The sequence below is a fragment of the Urocampus carinirostris genome, chromosome 1, assembly GCF_059441175.1.
Source record: "Urocampus carinirostris isolate Australia breed hairy pipefish chromosome 1, RoL_Ucar_1.0, whole genome shotgun sequence".
Taxonomy (NCBI): domain Eukaryota; kingdom Metazoa; phylum Chordata; class Actinopteri; order Syngnathiformes; family Syngnathidae; genus Urocampus; species Urocampus carinirostris.
This window is the reverse complement of record NC_142349.1, coordinates 75,864,767-75,883,670: the sequence shown is the minus strand read 5'-3', so window position 1 is coordinate 75,883,670 and position 18,904 is coordinate 75,864,767. Positions and strand designations below refer to the sequence as shown.

Genomic DNA, 18,904 nt, shown 5'->3' with positions numbered 1-18,904 from the left:
GAAGAGCGTTCCACAGCACCGGGGCCCGAATGGAGAAGGCTCTCGAACCTCCGGCTCTCTTCTTGGCTCTTGGGATCACTAGTCTATCTAACTATCTATCTAACCTGGTCATGTCCCTCAAGAGGGGTGACTGACAGCAAGACAAACACATACAATAACAAAGAAAATTAAAGGGAAATAAGGAGCCCCCCCCCCAAAAAAAAACCCACACAAAATGTTTTGGACCATGGCCAACCCAACTGCCCAAACACCCAAACAAGTTAGGCACCTCTGCACCCAATTAGGTCATGCTTTCGTCCCTCCAGATGAAACGGGATACCAGAAAGCGGCCATGTCATTCGGGTCTGTTCAACAACAGGGCCCGACAGCTTTCACTGGTTTACCCCTGCCGCATCATACGCGATTGACCATCACTTCACTTGAAATGTATATTAGATACGATAAAATAATATTTCAATGTACAGCGCCTGAATGTGGGACCAAATCGTGGAGTGGAACCAAATTACTTCCCCATTTTGTGTTATATTTACTACAAAAACAAGTGAAAAGTAAGCGTTTCGAAAATACTGTCCCTCGGTTCTCTCAGTTTAACCAACAAACACAAAAAGTTCCCTGATGACTTCTGAATGATCCAATGTCCAAAGCGGGAATGGGATACCAAAAGATTTTGCAACATTTACACATCTCCCGGAGCACTCTGCGAGCAAGAATATCAAAACAGGGAGAGCATAAAACCACCTAAGATCTGGCCGTCCGTCTAAACCAGAGTTCGAGAACTTGTGGCTTGCGGGCCACGGATTTCGTTTTTCATGAGAACCTATGACTAGGAGATAAAATGGACCTTTAGCGATTACTTAAAATATTGTCACCTATGAATGCGTTTGTCACTCGTGAGAAACCGAGACAGTCCCGGCTGCTTAATGGGTTCAGTCCAGTATATATAGGACGCAATTTCATCGACAGTTTACGGACCCGGTTTTGGCTGTAAATCGCTAATTAAGCCTTTGTACGGAAAGCTCATTAAACAATCTATGACGAAAAGCCACATCACATGTTGTGAGAGGTGAATGCAGAGTATTTGGCAGAGGTGAAGAGATGATGGATAACAGTGGAACAGTGTGGCAGGTAAGTCAATTGTTGATTGCAGATGACACAGCGCTTGTGACTGATTCTGAGGAGACGTTGAGAAGGTTGGTAACGGAGTTTGGAAGAGTATGTTATGTGTGAATGTTGGGAAGAGTAAGGTGATGAAGTGTTTACGCCATGTCGTGGTCATGGCATTGGAAATAAGGTTGACTGGACAGGTGTTGGAAGAAGTTGAAAGCTTTAGGTATTTGGGTTGTGATGTGGCTGCAGTTGGTGGAATGGAGTGTGAGGTATTGCAGTCAATCAAGGTTTTGGGGTCTCTGAGGAGAATGATGAGCAACAAGATTACAGGTATGGATATTAAGAGGCGACTGTATGAGAGTGTGATTGTGCCGACTGTGTTGTATGCTGCAGAGACTTGGAGCCTGAACGCAGATTTGAGAAACAAGAACAAGACGGTCACAAAATAAACTATTTATTGGAAGTAGAAATAAAGACATATTTTTGATTTGCTAAAGCAACACAATGACACAAGGCTCTTTGAGTACTTATATATATTACACATTGCAGAGAAGAAAAAAAAATCAAAATTCAATGACATAAAGTTTAACATGGTCAACAAACATATTACATTGCAGGAATGAGGTTGCGGTCAAGACACAAAAGCGGATGAGTTCACTGAAAATTAAATGCAATTCCGTACATTTACATTTGTTTAATAATCAGAATGTCATAAGTTCATTTGTTTATTGAATTGATTTACTTTGTCTTTTTTTCCATTTACAGTATTGGAGTAAGGTGGGCACAAATTAAACTTAAGGTATTCCCATCAGCACTTGTTTTGAAGTATTAGTTGAAAACAAACCTCGGCTCAAGTTCAAAGAACATCCAGTCAAGAATTCACTATCCAAATATAAATGTGATTTAAGATAAATATATTCACATAAAGACACGCTTTAATTACAGGAATATATATTATATTGTCGATTCATACAGTCGCATATGAAAAAGAACATCCTGGTATTACAAGAAACCAAGAGAAATGCTTAAGCAGGGATTACAAGTAAGATCTTGGGCCCAGAGCCAGGCCCGAACCCTTAAAACCCTTAAAATGTCAATCATTAGGTCGGGCCATTTTGTGTTTACTTTCGCGGAAAATTAAAGTTTTGGGTTTATCCCGGGCACGATTTGTCAAATCCAGTTAATCCGTCGGGTTCGGGTTTATATTGCAGCTGGTCAGGTCAGGCTGAATTTTTTAGGCCTGAACTTAACTCTAGCAGGGATAGATTTGTTAACTTGCTTGAGTTTTAGCCTCGACATCATGAACTGATATTCAGCGGCCGTAAAAGATCAAGGGCGACACTTTTCCATTTTTCGATCCGTGATTCAGAGATGGTACGTACAACCCGTTAAGCCAGCTTATATCAAGCTGACCCCCGGAAAAGACGCCATCTTGATTCAGTCAATCCAAAATGTAAAACGTGTGTATGCAGGAGCCACAAAACTGAGCAGGCAAAAAGTTTTTCACCAGTGGCTCATGAAGTAGAATAGAATAGAATATACCTTTATTGTCATTGTTACAAAATGGGTTAACATATTGTGACAACGAAATTGGGCATGACACTCTAGTTTTACACATTCACAGTGAAGAATGAGCAAGAAGATAAAGGAACAGAGAAGAAAATGTTATAAAACAAGTAGAGGTAGTCTTGGGATCAAGAGATCGCAGTTCGAATCCCTGCTCCTCCGTGTTGCAAGTCAAAGTATCCTTAGGTAAGACACTGAACCCTAATACCCCCAATAAGCAGGTTAGCGTCTTACATGGCTGCAATACAAGGCCGCTATTGGCAAATGTGGAGCACATTGTAAAGCGCTTTGGGAAGTCATTGACTTGAAAAGCGCTAAAGAAATGCAGATCATTTAATTTCAATTCATTTCACCAGTGTGGATCCTTGCATGTTTCTTTAAGTAATCTTTCAGGCTGAATTTTTTACCACAAACTGAACAAATAAAAAGTTTTTCACCAGTGTGGGTTCTGGCATGTCTATTCATATGTCCTTTCTGTCTGAATTTTAGGCCGCAAACTGTGCAGGCAAAAGGTTTTTCACCAGTGTGGGTTCTGACGTGGCTTTTCAAATTTGCTGTTTGGGTGAATCTTTGACCACACACTGAGCAGGCAAAAGGTTTTTCACCAGTGTGGGATATTGCATGCATCTTTACGCTTATTTTCTGGTTGAATTTTTGACCACACACCAAGCAGGCAAACGGTTTTTCACCAGTGTGGATTCTGGCGTGGATTTTCACATTTGCTTTTTGGGTGAATTTTTGACCACACACTGAGCAGGCAAAAGGTTTTTCACCAGTGTGGGTTCTTAAGTGAATTTTTAAGTGCCCTTTCTGGCTGCATTTTTGACCACAAACGGAGCAGGCAAAATAATTGTCACCAGTGTGGATTCTGGCGTGGCTTTTCAAACTTTTTTTTTGGTTGAATTTTTGACCACACACTGAGCAGGCAAAAGGTTTTTCACCAGTGTGGATTCTGGCGTGGCTTTCCAAATGTCCTTTTTGGATGAATCTTTGATCACAAACTGAGCAGGCAAAAGGTTTTTCACCAGTGTGGACAGCGATGTGATATCTGAGATGATCCTTGCGCCTAAATGTTTTCTCACAATGCGGACATTTGAGATATTTGCTATCGCCTTCCGACTGTTCGTTGCCATAGTCGTGTGCAGAGTTGGACGTGTTGTCGTCAACTGTTGTCTTGGAGCTTCTGCTTGGAGACACCTTTTCCTTGTTCTCTTCATGGTGTTCCTCTGAGGTGAAACTGGCCCCAGTCACCGGAAACTCCTTCAAATCTTCCTCCTTTTTAATGTGAATAGGCTCCAACTCGTCCTCCTCCATTTTGACATCAACCGTGTCTAAATACTCATCTTCCTCCTTTTTAACGCGAGGTAATGGTTTCTCCGGTTGCCCAGGAAGATACTCTTGACTGACATCTGCGGGACATGAACCACACAGTTTTTCTAAATCGCAAATATTCACACACACACAAATATATTTTTATTGCAAAGGTATCGCTACAAAAATCCTTTCAGCATTTCTATCCCTCCAAAATAATACTGCTCTGTCCTGCAATGATTATATGTAAAAAATGTATGGTTGTATTTTGCAGGGTCATACTGGAAATGCAGAAAATTAGGTTTTCGGGAAGTATGCGACAGAAGACTGCTATCATGCCTTCAGACTGCCAAATAACAGGAATGTTAAAGCACTTCATCCAGAATGGAAGGATTTTTTTGAAAGCACAACAGAAAAATTCAAGCATGTTCCCAGATTTCAAGCACCCGCCAAACCCTTTGTTATACATTTTCCCCTCGGGCATGTTTGATTTTTTTTTTAATTTAGCATCGTAAAAAGGGAAAACAATCCAGGGATGGCACCATCTAGTTGTTCATGTGGTTCTACACTTCCACACGTTGTTAGCTTAGCATAGTTTGGCCCATTTGTTATTCACCTCCATAGCGACTCGAAGGCCGACTGAGAAAATCCAGTGTTATGAACATTTAGGTTTCAAATGTATTACCAAAATATTAAATCCATACTTTTCAAAAGTCTACCAAGTATTTGAAGAAGAAATGACGCCGCCATTTTACGTTTATTCCGCACAAAAGTGCATACATTGAGAAGGAATGGCGACTCACTCGACTTTTTATTTCAGCCTTTGATTTAATTCGACCACAACGTTAATTCCTATTTCCTCAACACGCGCGTCTATTTGATCAGACACATATCGTGCAATGGACTCGAGGAGCCCAAAATAAGAAAATAAATCGTTCTAGAAATGAAAGTGACCAACCTGCTCTGTTCAACACAACTCGTAGCTGCTTGCTAAAGCTAACTCGGTTTAGCCGTCGATCTTCTCATTCGTTTTCTTCCTGAAGCTCCTCTTTCAAATATCCTTTCCATCTCTCGCACATTTTAGCCACCTTTAAAACTCTTGTACAGAATTAAATGCAGTTAGATGGAGTTGAATTCTGCACACGATAGCAGCAGAACGCCACAAGGCCACAAACAATGGCAGCAGTGATGTGTTTTTCAATCTTCTTCTCCGATGTCTTCCATCTCTTTGGCGCATTAGCGCCCTCTAGCATCACATCCTCGTCACTGTTCCATTGAAGCGTATTTGGCGAACGAAACGGGTATATGAGCCGACTCCCTTTCAAATGCTTTCTCTGTATATATATGTGTAACCGGGGTGTACTTGTATCACCAAAGATCCACATTCACGCTGAACTGGATGATGAGGTTTTTTAATTACAGTGACTGCAAATGAATGAGTCACAACATTAGCTATTCTGCTGGCTTTGATCTCTTTGATCTCAGTAGCAGCTCTCTCTGGAAGCTGGCCAAAGAAGCATGTCAGAGAGCTTTCTTTTCAATTTACATAGAATACATTTTAGAATATAACAATACATTTTTACATCCATTTTAACAAAATACTTTTAACAAGAGATCGTATAGTGGATTTTTAACATTTACGATGAATTCAACATATTTTCTTTGGTCTGAATTTTAACCAACATCGTCCTTTTTAATGTATATGAGAAAATAGAAATAAAAACCATAATGAGTATAAAAACAGGTACAATTTACCTGCAAATGAATGAGTCACAACATTAGCTTTTCTGCTGGCTTTGATCTCTTTGATCTCTACAAAAGGAATTACATTTTAGTAAACAGAAACAAAACGAAAATAAACATAAACAGCTTGACAATATCAATCACATTACTGTGCATGTTGAGAGATTTGTCAGCTGGGGTTATAATGTTTAAAATTAACTTCTTTTGTGGAGCACCTAAAGATGTGTCTTACCATTGCAGTTCTCTCTGAAGACTGCCAACAAACCCCGCCTCCCGGTCAAATGTCAGTAGCCAAAACCAAACCCTAGCCCATACCAGCAGTTGGCACTGTTGGACTCATCATTGCAGGACTCTTACCAAAAACTATACACATATTTCAGCAGGAATTTCAATGAAACAAAAGTTATTATTACACCCGTTACATATATATATCTCATCTCATCTCATTAACTGCACCGCTTATCATCAGTAGGGTCGCGGGGGTGCTGGAGCCCATCCCAGCAATCATCGGGCAGTGGGCAGGGACACCCTGAACTGGTTGCCAGCCAATCGCAGGGCACACGGGGACAGACAACTCACTCGATCAGTCAAACCTAGGGACAATTTAGACCAGCCAATTCACCTGAAATGCATGTCTTTGGAATGTGGGAGGAAACCCACGCAAGCACAGGGAGAACATACAAACTCTGCACGGTAAGGCAGGGAGCTGGATTTGAACCCACGCGGGAGGTTCCCACGACCTCAGACCTGTGCTGCACACGCGCTAACCACTGCGCCGTCGTGCTGCCTGCACCTTATATATATGGATAAATATTAAATCGCATAGTCTGCAACTAAAGCAAGCAGCTGCCGACTAGATTTCCCCCCTTAGGTGAAGGAGTCCGCGTATGCTGGGATTGATATTTTTTATAGATGGTAGGGCGCCCGCTCCGAGACTGGGAGGTTGTGGTTCAAGCCTCGGCCGAGTCATACCTAAGACTTCCAACATTGGTACTCATTGCCTCCCTGCTTGGCGCTCGGCATTAAGGGTTAGAATTGGGGGGTTTGCTCACCTCATGACTCCCATCACAGCAGTTGGGTCTAAAATGGCGGCGCCGATCGAAGGCGTCGAGTCATATCGATAGCTTCGCTTGACAAAATGATTTCCGGTAGATATCATGTTGATACTGACTGAATAATAATAAATAAATAAAATAAAAAAATCTAATGTCCCCTGTGGTGTTCCTCAAGGCTCTGTACTTGGCCCCCGTCTTTTTAGTATTCATATGATCCCGCTTTATGATGCTATTAGTTTCCATTGCTATGCAGATGACACTCAACTGTATGTGCCATTGGAAATAAATGGACATTTGAGTGGTAGAAATCTGGACGCTTGCCTTACTGAGATTCAAAGATGGACGTCACTTCATTTTTTATGCCTTAACCCAGAAAAAAATGAAATGTTGATTATTGGTCCAGCTCACTGTCATCATTTGTTTTCAAACACTACCCTGAACCTAGACAAATGTAATATCACCCATAGTGACTCGGTCAAAAATCTAGGTGTTATATTTGATCCTAATCTGTCGTTTCAGTCACACGTGAAAAATATTACTAGAATAGCTTTCTACCACTTCCGTAATATTAGGAAGATTCGTTCGATGCTGTCCCAATCAGATGCAGAGATTTTAATTCATGCGTTTATGACTTCTCGGCTTGATTACTGTAATGTATTGCTTTCTGGTCTCCCGATGTCTAGCATTAAAAGTTTGCAGCTGGTTCAGAATGCGGCAGCTAGACTTTTGACTAAGACCAAAAAGTTTGAGCATATTACTCCTGTATTGGCCAACTTGCACTGGCTCCCAGTCCTTTTAAGATGTGACTTTGAGGTTCTTTTATTAACATATAAATATTTGCATGGGCTTGCACCCTCTTATCTCTCCGATTTGACTCCCCCCTATGTTCCTGCACGGAGTCTGCGCTCGGAAAATGCCGGTCTACTTGTGATTCCGAGAGCCAAGAAGTCTGCGGGCTCGAGAGCGTTCTCCATCCGGGCCCCGGTGTTATGGAACGCCCTGCCTCCGGAGATAAGATCTGCAACCTCAACTGAAGTTTTTAAATCGAGGCTTAAGACACACTTCTATTCCAAAGCGTATGATTGATGCCCACCTCATATTCTGTTTTGTCCTGTCTTCTTCCGAATGCCTGCCTGGCTGATACGAAGAAGGACGATTTGAGATGAGTCAGCGGACCGGCGTCTGACCTGAAGCATGTCAACCCCTGCATTTACCAGCTGGCAGAGACGTGGCTGTCATGGACTTTCTGGACTGGTTTTCAGGCCGGGGGCGTCGTTGATGTCATGCACTTTCCGGACATTTTTCAACATCTTACCTAATGTTTACTATTATGTGTACAGTAATGCTAGTTGTAATTCACCCTGATCAACCTGGAAGGGGGATTACCACATGTGAGGTCCTTTCTCAAGGTTTCTCTTTTCTCCTCACACTGAGGTTTTTGAGTCGTTCCTTGCCCGCATGCTGGTTTAAGATCAGGTCATTTTGTAATTGTAATCCTGTGCAGTCCTTTGAGACATTTTTGTGATTAAAGGCGTCATCAATAAAAGTGACTTGACTTAGGTGAGCTATGCGGCTTTCTATTTTCCCGGTATCTTGTTTTAGAACAATCTTGATTTTTCTGTGATGAGTCTATTTTTAAACTCAATTCAATTCAAAGTGTTTATTGTCATATGCACAGTAAAGAACCCCGTTTTCCTGCACTATCAAATTCTTACTTTGCTGAACACACAGTTTCCAGCGAAAAATAAAATAGAAACTAAGAAACAGATGTAGATACTGCAAAGTATCTACATCGATCGAACTAAAACGGACACTAAAAATGATAGACGATCTCAGTCACCCTGCTCGCAGGTACTTTGATGACCTGCCGCCAAGTCGGGGTCTTCGCGCCATTGTGAGCAAGACTACACGTCTTAAAGAGAGTTTTTACCCTTCCGCTATTCGTATGTTCAACAGGAATTGATTTAGGTTATTATGTATAGTATTATGCCAACGGCGTTCCTCCGATCTATTCTACTCTAGTCATGTTATTTACATATTCTTTCTTTTTAAACTATTCTATATAATGACCTTGTATTATACACTACAATATCTTTTTTACTCTATTCTTTTAAATCTATTATTTTATCATTATTGAGAGTTCGCGTGTCAAATGATTTCTTGTACATATGTTTACGGTTTATACTGGCTGAATAAATAAATATAATAAGATCAACAAGAAAAGCTTCATGCGCAAGCGATCTAATATTTAAAAGACCAAAATTGAGCCGCACGTCTAAACTTTCCAAATAGTTAAAAAAGAACGCTCAATTGAACTGGTTTGATTTTCTTGCTTTCTAAAGATTGTTACAGCATTGTATTTGCCCTTTCTTTTTCACGACATATTATTTTGAAACCCGGTGTTACATTAATAAATGACTTCACTAGGGAGCTATCACGCAACAGTTTCTTTCTCAAAATCCAGTTTGACATAGTTAGAATTGCGGTTTATTTTGATATTTTACATCATTGTAACCCACCAACTGATGCACTTCTTGAAAATTAGGTTTGGATTTAGGTGTTAAGCTGGCTAACTAAAGAGCTAAGCTAGGCATCCGGTTATCAGGCGTGTATCCAAGTGTATACATCTTGTGGGTTCATTCAATCTCATTCAGATTTCAAATAAATCTTGGAAAGGGTCATCTCAATTTTGTCAACTCAACAAATAACATACATGCATCCACAAATAATATATATATATATATAAATGTTTTTATTGTCATTGATAAAAACATAGGGAACATTTACAAAGAGATTAGACGTGACACTCCAAGACAGACACATAATAAAAACTTAAAAAAAAGAGAAAAATAAGAGGGTCTGGATAACTACCGTAAATTCCAGACTATAAGCCGCTACTTTTTCCCAAACTATCAACCCTGCGGCTTATTCAGTGATGCGGCCAACTTATGTCATTTTTCTGACGCACACGAGTACAAAAGGTAAGATTAAGACCGGTGGAAAATATGTGCCGAGGAAGACTGCAACTTCTTAGCTTGTGCACAAATTAAATTAGCGTAGACATACCTTCATCGTGCAAATTGCAAAAAGAAAGGCACATGACGCAGCTTTCAAGCCAAAAGCAATCGAGCAGTCCGATAAGGAAGGAAACAAAGATACCGCGCGTAAACTTTACTTTGCGAGCGCATAGCTAGAGAGTTTAGGAATAAGGGAGCGTGGGACGACGTCCATGTGACAAAGTTTCTTTCCATTACTTAGGAAGACGACTTTGATGGTTTCAGTTCTAAGTAGGAAGATGAGGATGGATACCATGACTTTTACAAGTACGGTATGTTTTTTTTTTAACAGACCCGTTTACTGTGCTGCGAGCGTGTTTAGAGTAGCGTTTTGCTACCCTTCACAGGCACGGTTTGGGATGAAAGTTAAAATATTATGATTAAAGCTTTGAAAACTCTCAGTGTACCGTCTTTCTTTGTAAATATGTGTAACCATGTATAATATGTATTTGCAACTGTATATTTATCTAATGTATTTATTTGAGACACTTATTCTGATTTGCACAAGCGTATAAGAAAGAAGGGGCGGAGCAAACACGGGCTGACGGGAAGTGGAGTAAAGGTGAGACGTGTTTGTGGACGCAGCGGACAATAGCGGATATATATTTTTCCCACCCTTACCTTTGAAAATATACACTTTTTTCCTTGGATTACTTTCAACGGGTACCCGGACTCTGCAGGTCTGCATTAAACCTTAACAACCGGTATAATTTTCCATTCATGATGCCGACTGATATTTTTGGACTGTGTACTTCAATGATGGAATTTTAGTTTCAATCGGGGGAATCTTAAGTTTGTATTACAGTTTTTCAATGTGGGCGCATGCGGCTTATATACAGGTGCGGCTTGCGTAAGTACAAAAGCAGTAATCCTCTTGAAATGTGGTGGGTGCGGCTTATATTTAGGTGCGCTTCATAGTACGGAATTTACAATAGGTATGAATAAAAGATATTCAGAAAGTACTTCAAAGGAGAAATCAATAGTTGAAAACAATAAATGGATATTTAGTAGTTACTGTTACAGAATATTTAAAAGTACAATTTTAAAAAAAAAATCATCAATTAAATTGGACTCTAAGGAAAGTCAACAGAGCCCGAAGAAGTGGTGATTAACAGAATTCATTACATGGATTGTTGTCACGTCTTGGATTTGACTGAGAAACGGATGACCAGGAGCTACAGCTCATAGGAAACATTCATGACTCTTGTATTTTAATCAACGTGGAGAAATTGCTGAGACAGTTGCTCTCTAAATCGCTTTGTTACTCTGAAAGGAGAAGCCCTTCAATATTGGTACACCTGTGTAAAACAATAGAGAGCATTTCTTTTTCAACTGCATATCTGTTTTTATTTGGAAATCCATAGTTATTATTTAGTTACAGTTGTAAACTCGTGATTTGCTTGTCACTAGAACAAATACTAGCATAGAAAATGCGCTTTTCTTAAAAAAAAAAATCGAAAATCATACCCAAATTTCAATTGATAAATCGAACATAGTTTTTTTTTCCAAAATACACAAAAATATATATATTACAAATATTTGTGTAATGTGTAATGTGTATATATATATATATATATATATATATATATATATATATAACTACATACAAATAAAATGTGTGTGTATGTAGAGATATATTTTTGAAATGATATGACATTAAGAGTACAAAAATCTGTACATTCAGGGGTAGAGTTTGAAATGTAAATGCAAGAAATGATATATCAAGCAGAGTGACCGATGCCATTTTCTCCGGCACACGTGTGATCCTGAGCTTTGGCTTGACTTGAGAATCTTAAAACGCAAGCTGAGCAGGAAAAAGGGTTCTCACCAGTGTGGGTTCTTGTGTGTGTTTTTAAGTATGCCTTTCGGCTGAATGATTCACCACAAACTAAGCAGGAGTAAGGTTTCTCATCAGTGGGTTGATGAGTGTCTTTTTAAGCTTTCTTTATGGCTGAATTTTTGACCGCAAGCTGAGCAAGAAAAAGGCTTCTCACCAGTGTGGGTTCTTGTGTGTCTTTTTAAGTATGCCTTCTGGCTGAATGATTCAGCACAAAACGAGCAGGAGAAAGGCTTCTCACCAGTGTGGGTTATCGTGTGCCTTTTTAAGCTTACCTTATGGCTGAAGTTTAGGCCACAAACTAAGCAGGAAAAAGGCTTCTCGCCAGTGTGGATTCTGGTATGGTCTTTTAAGACACGCTTTTGGCTGAATCTTTGCCCGCAAACTGAGCAGGAAAAAGGTTTCTCACCAGTGTGGGTTCTTGTGTGTGTTTTTAAGTGTGTCCTTTGGCTGAATGATTCACCACAAATTGAGCAGGAAAAAGGCTTCTCACCGGTGTGGGTTCTTGTGTGTCTTTTTAAGCCTGTTCTGTCGCTGTATTTTTTACTGCAAACTAAGCAGGAGAAAGGCTTCTCCCCAGTGTGGGTTCTTGTGTGTGTTTTTAAGTATGCCTTTCGGCTGAATGATTCACCACAAACTAAGCAGGTGTAAGGTTTCTCATCAGTGTGGGTTGATGAGTGTCTTTTCAAGCTTTCTTTATGGCTGAATTTTTGACCGCAAGCTGAGCAAGAAAAAGGCTTCTCACCAGTGTGGGTTCTTGTGTGTGTTTTTAAGTATGCCTTTCGGCTGAATGATTCACCACAAAATGAGCAGGAAAAAGGCTTCTCACCAGTGTGGGTTCTTGTGTGTTTTTTTAGGTCTTCTTTTTGACTGAATGATTTAACACAAAAGGAGCAGGAGAAGGGCTTCTCACCAGTGTGGGTTCTTGTGTGTCTTTTTAAGTGTGCCTTCTGGCTGAATGATTCAGCACAAAACGAGCAGGAGAAAGGCTTCTCACCAGTGTGGGTTATCGTGTGCTTTTTTAAGCTTACCTTATGGCTGAAGTTTAGGCCACAAACTAAGCAGGAAAAAGGCTTCTCGCCAGTGTGGATTCTGGTGTGGTCTTTTAAGACACGCTTTAGGCTGAAACTTTGCCCGCAAACTGAGCAGGAAAAAGGTTTCTCACCAGTGTGGGTTCTTGTGTGTGTTTTTAAGTGTGCCCTTTGGCTGAATGATTCACCACAAATTGAGCAGGAAAAAGGCTTCTCACCGGTGTGGGTTCTTGTGTGTCTTTTTAAGCCTGTTCTGTCGCTGAATTTTTTACTGCAAACTAAGCAGGAGAAAGGCTTCTCCCCAGTGTGGGTTCTTGTGTGTATTTTTAAGCATGCCTTCAGGCTGAATATTTGACCGCAAACTGAGCAGGAAAAAAGCTTCTCACCAGTGTGGGTTCTTGTGTGTGTTTTTAAGTGTGCCTTTCGGCTGAATGATTCACCACAGATCGAGCAGGAGAAAAGTTTCTCATCAGTGTGGGTTATTGTGTGTGTTTTTAAGTGTCCCTTTTGGCTGAATGATTCACCACAAAATGAGCAGGAAAAAGGCTTCTCACCCGTGTGGGTTCTTGTGTGTTTTTTTAGGTCTTCTTTTTGACTGAATGATTTAACACAAAAGGAGCAGGAGAAGGGCTTCTCACCAGTGTGGGTTCTTGTGTGTCTTTTTAAGTATGCCTTCTGGCTGAATTTTTGACCGCAAACTGAGCAGGAGAAAGGCTTCTCCCCAGTGTGGATTGTTGAGTGTCTTTTTAAGTATGCCTTCTGGCTGAATGATTCAGCACAAAACGAGCAGGAGAAAGGCTTCTCACCAGTGTGGGTTCTTGTGTGTACTTTTAAGTATCCCTTTTGGCTGAATGATTCATGACAAAATGAGCAGGAGAAAGGCTTCTCCCCTGTGTGGGTTCTCATATGCACCTTCAAATGAGACTTGAATTTAAAAATTTTTCCACACTGAGAACATGTTTTATCACCTTCTGACTGTTTGTCGCCATGAGTGTCGGACGTGTCCTTATCATCAATTTTCACGTGATGACGGGAGCTGCTGCTTGGAGGAGGCTCCTGCCAGTTCTCTTCATGTTTTACCTGACTCCCAGGAGTTAAAGAGGTCTCAGTGACAAGCAACTCTGTGAAAAGTGCCTCCTCTTTAACACAATCAGGCTTCACATCCTCCTCTTCTTTTTTAATATCAGGAAACTCTGGTTCCTGCCGGACAGGAGGCAGGAATTCTTCACTGACATCTGTGGGACACAAGACACGCATAAGTTTCGTATCATCCCAAATATACGAGATAATACCGAAACACATAAATGGCAAAATGTATAAATATATAGACTGCATTCATGTAATACTTCTAATGGAGACAGAAACGACACAGAACCTCAATTAATTGTGTATAACAAAAACATAAATATCATTGGTCTCAACTGAATATTGGCATTGAGAAACACAAAGTGCTTAGCTTTGAAGGACTGATTCCAAATCTTCTTTCTGTGATAGACAATTTACAATGTTACATACCATAAATTTCAGACTATAAGACGCTACTTTTCCCCCCAGCCTTTCAACTTTGCAACTTATGTAATGATGCGGCCAATTTGTGCATTTTTTAGCGAACGCCAGGGGGCGCCCTTGCAATAAAGGGTAAGAGTGAGACATGTCAGATTCAGATTCAGATCTACTTTATTGTCATTCTAGTACACGTGTATACAGAACGAAATGTCGATACATCTGACCCGCACAGTTTCCTTGAATGTACAGATATAAATAAAAGTTGTATTATATTATGGCCACGTATAGTATTTTACCATAGTGCCGAAAGTGCAAGAGGAGTAGCTAACCAGATGTGCAAAATGGGCAGTCAGGTTAACAAGTCAGGTAAACAGTAACAATAACGCTGTAAGTACAATACTATTGCGGAACCTGGAGGTCCTGCACCGCACACTGCAGTACCTCTTCCCAGAGGCTAGCATAGTGAACACTCCATGATGGGGGTGAGAGGGGTCCCTAATGATGTTCTTGGCTCGGGATAGGCAGCCCTTCTGGCCAATGTCCTGAATGGAGGGAAGTGAAGTCCCGATTATTTTCTCTGCTGTCCTCGTCACCCTCCTCACACTACCCCAGTCGGTAGCGCTGCAGCTTCCACACCACACAGAGATACAGCTGGACGGGATACTCTCTATGGTGCCCCTGTAGAATGCGATGAGGGAGGGTCGGGGCAGGTGGGCTCTCCTCATCCTCCACAGGAAGTACAGGCGCTGCTGTGCCCTCTTAACCAGTGATGCAGTGTTCACGGACCAGGTGAGTTTGTTTGTGATGTGCACCCCTAGGAACTTGATACTGCTGACAACCTCCACAGCCTTGTTGTTGATGCAAAGTGGGGCATGGTTGGGCTGGTTTTTCCTAAAGTCGACAATGATCTCTTTAGTTTTGTCAACATTCAGGACCAGGCTGTTGTCCCTGCACCAGCCCACCAACTGCTCCACCTCCTCTCTGTAGGCCAGGTCGTTGTCGTCCCTGATGAGGCCCACCACTGTTGTGTCGTCAGCATACTTCACGATGTGGTTTGTGGCGGACCTAGGGACCTAGATTCCTGCTATATCAAAATTCTGGACTGAGATTTTTACATTTTGAAAAGCTGAAGTTTCAGGTAAGTATCTCAGACGATTGGCGTAAGGTAAGTGCCACGAGCGATTGCTGCTGATCGCCGGTGAAGGAGCGACCTCTCTAAGACACTAAGACGCTGCTCGGCTTCCGACTGCTCACAAGTAAGTATTGTTGTAAAGGTTGCTCCCGCTTCTGTCGGCAGTTAACCCTTCTAGAAGGACGTGTACGTGAGCTAGAGCAGTTTAAAAGGAAAATGTTGGGTGCTGCGGACACCAGTGCTAGCGTGGGTTGTAACGAAACTGCTAGTCCGGTTAGGGTTAGCCCTGAACGGCTTGCTAACCGCGGTGAGCCAATCCAGACACATAACAAGTTCAGCCCCCTAGCTCATCCCACTCCAACTCGGTCTACTGGCTCCCGCACCCTAGTTTTAGGTGACTCCATCACACGTAACATAAAGCTCAGCGACTCAGCTATAGTGATGTGTATTTCTGGGGTCAGAGCGCCCAACATTGAGGCTAATTTGAGGGAGCAAACCTAGACACCAGGGCAGGGCTAGCTACACCGAAATAGTAATTCACATGGGCTCTAATGATACTAAAATGAGGTCATCTGAGATTACAAAGAGAGTTCTTTAAAGCTCAATAATGTATTAAGTCATAAAAAACCCTTCTAGTTTTCTTTTCAATATTTGATACAAGAAGAAACAAAACTTTTAATTATATATTTAAGATATAAATGTGTATAAATAAATTATATATTTTTTAAAAATCTTTGTGCCGAGGCATACACCACCCCGTGTTGGCGAGTCCACCTCCACTCGGATTCCCGGCTGCGATTCGCTTTTGAGAACTGTTATGCACTCTACCACAAAGCTTATTATACTAAAATTTATGGGAGAGTGCATAACAGTTTTAATGCGAACGATTTGAGTAGAAAAAGCAAAATAAACACGTTACATGCCCAAAAGCGATTTATATACAGTGTGCAATTCTGTTCAAATACAAAGACGAAATGCTTTAAGTTGTATTACATTCCCAACAAATGCAAGATGAAGTGGTTTTGGTTCTTTGTTCGCCATTAATTCCCGAAAAGTGATGTAAAAGTGATATAAAAGCGAGATAAAGTGGTTATGATAGCTAGGAGATGCAAATCTCGGCAGGCTTACATTTCCCGGCATAACACCGGCGCGAGAATTCTTCAGGGCAAGGAGTTGATTCTGGCAGCGCCAATAGATTTTTGTTTGAAATGGGACTTTGTCTCCATCTTGCAGTGGAATGTTTTTACGATTTTAGATTTTTAGGGGGAAACCCGTAGTTTTTGTGATCCAACCGTAATACCGTAGTGGGCTCATAAAAACTGTATTCATTACGATAAAACCGTAGTACTGGGCAGGTATGTAACTATCGCTGTGCTAGATTCATGCCATCCACATAGTTTTTGTAGTTTAGAGCGTTCCATTGCCTCCACGACACACTCTGATCTGTACTCTTCCATAACATCATCTTCTGTGCTTCTTACCTCCGATTCTCCCTTGTTATGTGAGGAGGGAGAAGAAATAACATTTTTTCCTACCGCTATTCATCCTGTTACTCCACCTGTCAACAGTATTCCTGTGGTATGGGTTTCGGGCCACATCTGCCTCGGCACAAGATCCTGATCTGGGAGCATTATCTTGTGGAGGTTATCACCACTAAGGTTCAAAACTCAGTAAAGGGTTCAGCTCGGTCTACAGCGCTGAAGCTTGGCCTTCTGAATATAAGATAAGTGGCTTCCAAAGCTTTACTTGTCAATAACCATAGTAGTGATCACAATAACAGTTTCACCGGATGCTAACGTTAGCATAGCGCTAAAGCTTTGGAAGCCAGTTATCTTATATTCAGAAGGCCAAGCTTCAGCGCTGTAGACCGAGCTGAACCTTTTACCGAGTTTTGAACCTTAGTGGTAACCTCCAGAAGATAATGCTCCCAGACCAGGATCTTGTGCCGAGGCAGATGTGGCCGGCATTCCATACCACAGGAATATTGTTGACAGGTGGCGTAACAGGATGACTAGCGCTAGTTTGACCCTCACACCACCCACGGAGGAAAACAGTCAGTTAGTTCTTTGTTGCTTTGTGTCTTTGTTTCCTTATCCTCACTGTAAATGTGGACCTAGAGTCGTCCAATTTCGTTGTCACAGCATATCCCATGTTGTAACAATGACAATAAAGGCATATTCTATTCTAATATTAGCCTTATTGGCCTTTGTGAGACCTGCTTGAAACCAAATGAGTTTGTAGGGCTAAATGAGACTTCTCCCCGTAACTTAGTGAGTTTCCACCTGGCACAACCGCGCAAAAAAGGTAGCGGTGTTGCTCTCATATCGGAAAATATGTTGACATTTAGGAGGATAAAAATGTTATGGAAATAAAAGTGACCAACCTGCTCTGTTCAACACAACTCGTAGCTCCTTGCTAATGCTAACTTGGCTTAGCCGTCGATCTTCTCGCTCGTTCTCTTCTTCAAGCTCCTCTTTGAAACGTCCATTCCATCCCTCGCACATTTTAGCCACTTTTAAAACTCTTGTTCATAGTTAAATGCAGCTAAATGGAAGTCAATTGTGCCCGCGGCACACGACAGCAGCAGAACGCCACGTAGGCACAAACAATGGCGGCAGAGACGTGAAGTTCTTCTCTTCTTCTCGGATGTCATCTATCTCTTTGGTGCTCTATCGCCCCCTAGCATCATACCATCTCACAGTTCCCCTCTGCTGTGTTGTTGGCGAACGAAAGAGTTAATGAGCCGGCTCCCTTCGAAATGCTCTCTCGCTCTCTTCTTAGTCTGACTGCATGTGATCATCATCTGTGACTGTTATTAACTCAATATTGGAGTGATGCATTCCACTAACTCTAATTTGTCCTTCAACTTATTAACCGATTGCTCTGTGAGTTTCCCATTAAAGTCATACTGTTTTGTCCACGGTTCGAACCACGAGTTGATAAATGTTCTCCATTTGGTTTTCCATTAGTCTTTCCAATTTCCAAGTCACTCATTTGATGGCCAAATTAACGACATAAATCCCAATCCTAACATTCTCTATCAAACTCGCCCTCCATTTTATTCATCTAAATTTGACACAATTCAAGTTATTTGTCCCAATCTCACTTTATTTTCAACAAATTATCTTTTTTTTAACTATTTAATTACCTTTCTCCTTCATTTTTCTCTTTATCTTTTTCTTCCTTGTATGCTCCTTGTCTCTCTTTCTCAAATACAATTGCATTTTTCCTTCAACCCAATTAAAACCACGACTTTAGCTCACCAATTTAATGTGAAAATGACGTAAAATCATCCGCAGCTAATTGTCTTACTCATTTGTATTTCCAGGCAGGCACGGTTCTAAGGTCTTGGGAACCTCCTGTGTGGGTTCAAATTCAGCGACCGGGTTTCATCCGGGCACTCCGGTTTCCACCCACGTTCCAAAAACATGCATTTTCAGGTGAATTGGTCGGTCCAAATTGTGCCCAGGTGTGAATGAGCGCGCGAGTTGTCTGTCCCTGTGTGCCCTGCGATTGGCTGGCAACCAGTTCAGGGTGTCCCTGCCCACTGCCCGATGATT

General features: G+C 41.4%; 3 protein-coding genes and 2 pseudogenes across 9 annotated transcripts in view; 2 read left to right on the top strand and 3 right to left on the bottom strand.

The window, feature by feature from the left end:
* Positions 1–18,904, bottom strand: part of LOC148376976 (uncharacterized) — a 96,715-nt gene that overhangs the window by 15,381 nt on the left and 62,430 nt on the right. The window lies entirely within an intron of this gene.
* Positions 1–18,904, top strand: part of LOC148376977 (uncharacterized) — a 141,748-nt gene that overhangs the window by 86,089 nt on the left and 36,755 nt on the right. The window lies entirely within an intron of this gene.
* The window catches only part of LOC148376980 (uncharacterized), a 126,192-nt pseudogene that overhangs the window by 86,030 nt on the left and 21,258 nt on the right, over positions 1–18,904 (top strand). The gene's annotated exons all lie outside the window — the stretch shown is intronic.
* LOC148376982 (uncharacterized) lies at positions 1,593–5,191 on the bottom strand. The gene is made up of 2 exons (XM_088352266.1): positions 4,943–5,191; positions 1,593–4,082 (listed from the first exon to the last, which is right to left on the bottom strand). Exon 2 carries the CDS (start codon positions 3,985–3,987, stop codon positions 3,013–3,015), a length of 975 nt encoding a protein of 324 aa, XP_088208392.1. The 5' UTR covers positions 3,988–4,082; positions 4,943–5,191; the 3' UTR covers positions 1,593–3,012.
* LOC148376981 (uncharacterized) lies at positions 9,514–17,971 on the bottom strand (annotated as a pseudogene). Its single transcript, XR_015852407.1, has 2 exons — positions 17,728–17,971; positions 9,514–13,941 (listed from the first exon to the last, which is right to left on the bottom strand). The product of XR_015852407.1 is annotated as an uncharacterized LOC148376981 (transcript).